Consider the following 2,966-nt stretch of genomic DNA (forward strand, 5'->3'; position numbering starts at 1 on the left):
TTTTTTTTTTTTTTTTTGGTGACATTTACTGACATTTGTCAGTAAATGTATTAGGGGTTTCTTCACAATGCAAGTAACTCCTATATTTATGTATTAATTTATTGATTATTTGTTTATGTACTTATTTATTTATTTTTGTCTGTATTCTCTATTCTAAATAATATTCTATTCAGACAGCTGTAGCTGATCTCTCTTCCACACTAGTGGTCTGTGAGTAAACAGATCCTGTGGCCTGTATAATGTAACTCTTCATAAACTGCAGTCTACTGAATGGTGTCTTATTCAGGAGCCTAAAAAGTTGCTTCCTAAATTTCTCTCCCACAAACACATAAAGAAAGGGATTCACACAGCTGTGTGAGTAAGCCAAAGCTTCTGTGATCTGCAGACTTAGACTGATTGCCTTACTGCTCTCACAAGTTGGAGTTAAAAGTTGCTTCATCTCTAAAGCTTTTACAAAAGCTGCAATATTGTATGGAGCCCAACAGAAAAAGAAGACCACCATCACTGTGATGACAAGACGCATGGCCTGCCTCCTGGAAGTGCGGGCTGTCAGGAGTCTCTTTAAGATCATTGAGTAGCAATATCCAATCACGAAAAGTGGAAGAAATAAACCAATGATGTTCATTTTAAAGATACCAGTTACCTTTGCAGTACGATAAGACTCTTGATTATTTGCTTGATAAGACATGCATATTTTTGTTTTGTTGTGATCTGTGGTTTTGAGGTGTATCAACTCAGGAAAGGATGCAGAAACTGCAATAATCCATATGACCACACTGGCTAAGATCCCATATGTCCTTGTTCTGACTCTCAGGGCAAACACAGCATGAACTACAGCTAAGTACCGATCAACACTCATCAGTACAATAAAGAATATCCCACTATAGAATCCAATGTGGTAGACACTGAGGACCACAGTGCACATAACATCTCCAAAGATCCACTGGTCTCTGGCATAGTGTGCCAGGAAGGGGAGGGAGCAGACCAAGAGCAGGTCAGCAATAGCCAGGTTCAGAAGACAGATGTCAGTCATACTTCTTAGCTTCACACCCTTCAAAACCACCCAGATCACCAGTATGTTACCCAGAAAGCCCACCACAAAAAACAGGGAGTACAACACAGGAAGAATGCTAGCTCCATGATCTCCATAAACACAGGAAAATCCAGACGAATCAGCATTTCTAGCATAGTAGTCATCATAGTCATCTGTATTTGTTTCATTAGTTGTAGCATCTGTAACTTGTCCATCCACACTTGAACAAGAAAAGAAAATATACTATAAGCAAAGCAGAGTTCCTCCTTCAACTGTGACTAATAGGGGTGTGACGAGATCCGATGTGTCTCGCGAGAACGTGACAATATCCTCACGCAGACCTTTCAGATATATTTGCATTACACTGGCTCATTCACAAGTGGTGGTATGTAAGATATTTTATTTTACATCAGGCAACTGGCCGCATGATAAGCGGGAGCAGTGTAGTCTTTATCCAGTCATAAAAACAGAATTCAGTTTAACGCTGAATGTCACGGAATTTGTCAAATTTTGAATGAATTAATCAAAAGTAGGTCATTACACTTAAATCAAATCACGATATGGACTAGTATCTGTAAATATTAAGCCGAAAAAGTCGATTTAAATATGAATCCTGCATGTTCTGCGTGTGTCTGTTAATGAATGGCGCAGACGCGCGGTTTCATTTACTACACACACACACTGAAGCGCGCGTGACACTCGCGGTGATTTCAGCGTCTGCCGTCTCACTAAATGAGGACGTAAACACACGAACTGATCTCCATGAACATCTCCAGAACTGCTCTGAGAGTCACTTCATGAGCATTGTAGCGTTTGATTTGAGTAAAACTAGCGTCATATCTCATACACAGAACTGTGAAGGTATTCACGGCAACCCGTCAAAATAAAAGTCCGGTTTGATTTGAAGACATTGTGCCTATAACTATTTTTCAGTAGAATGTACATAGCCTACTACTACTACTAAATCCAGTTATGATGTATGGCATGGTCTCCAACAGCTGCCGTTGGCCTTCTATGCATAATAAGATTTTTCCCAAGATGACACAATTGAGATGGAATCGAGTGACTTCACTTGCATTTACAGACCCTTAACAACTAGAACAGGCATGAACATAACCTCACCATTTCTCATAATAATTGTTTTCTCATTGCTTATAAAGAATTTGAACATTTTTCGGGTCCAGGAAGACTGACTGGCAATTAACATCTGAACGCTCTGTCCAGTGAGCTCCAGATTCTGTTTACTAAAGCAGGCCAAGGACGGAAATAATCCAGTGAGACGCAGATGAAATGAAAAACCTCCTAAAACATTTGCTGGATTGAGTACTGGTTTCCCTCGAGGAAAGCTGCAAGATGACGTTAAACAGATCAGGCTGAAAATGGTCAAAACCTCAGTAATTACAAAAAAAAATAAAATGATATATGTATATATTAGGGGTGTGACGAGATCCGATGTGTCTCGCGAGATCTGACTGGTCTCGCGAGAACGTGACGATATCCTACACTGGCTCATTCACAAGTGGTGGTATGTAAGATATTTTATTTTACATCAGGCAACTGGCCGCATGATAAGCGGGAGCAGTGTAGTCTTTATCCAGTCATAAAAACAGAATTCAGTTTAACGCTGAATGTCACGGAATTTGTCAAATTTTGAATGAATTAATAAAAAGTAGGTCATTACAATTAAATCAAATCACGATATGGACTAGTATCTGTAAATATTAAGCCGAAAAAGTCGATTTAAATATGAATCCTGCATGTTCTGCGTGTGTCTGTTAATGAATGGCGCAGACGCGCGGTTTCATTTACTACACACACACTGAAGCGCATGTGACACTCGCGGTGTGATTTCAGCGTCTGCCGTCTCACTAAATGAGGACGTAAACACATGAACAACATCTCCAGAACTGCTCTGAGAGTCACTTCATGAGCA

General features: G+C 39.8%; 1 protein-coding gene and 1 long non-coding RNA gene across 2 annotated transcripts in view; both read right to left on the minus strand.

The window, feature by feature from the left end:
• Window positions 1-20: 20 nt before the first annotated feature.
• Window positions 21-1,159, minus strand: LOC107746976 (C-C chemokine receptor type 5-like; the record flags this gene model as incomplete). Its single annotated transcript, XM_016561342.1, has 1 exon — window positions 21-1,159. A coding segment is annotated over one exon (990 nt), but the record flags the coding sequence as incomplete, so codon positions are not given.
• Window positions 1,160-1,169: 10 nt separating this feature from the next.
• Window positions 1,170-2,966, minus strand: part of LOC107746977 (uncharacterized) — a 4,092-nt gene continuing 2,295 nt past the window's right edge. Inside the window, exon 4 of the long non-coding RNA XR_001640747.1 lies at window positions 1,170-1,253. This is a non-coding gene — a long non-coding RNA (uncharacterized LOC107746977). The remainder of the gene's footprint in view (window positions 1,254-2,966) is intronic.

This window comes from Sinocyclocheilus rhinocerous, unplaced genomic scaffold, assembly GCF_001515625.1.
Source record: "Sinocyclocheilus rhinocerous isolate Xijiao unplaced genomic scaffold, SAMN03320098_v1.1 scaffold529, whole genome shotgun sequence".
Taxonomy (NCBI): domain Eukaryota; kingdom Metazoa; phylum Chordata; class Actinopteri; order Cypriniformes; family Cyprinidae; genus Sinocyclocheilus; species Sinocyclocheilus rhinocerous.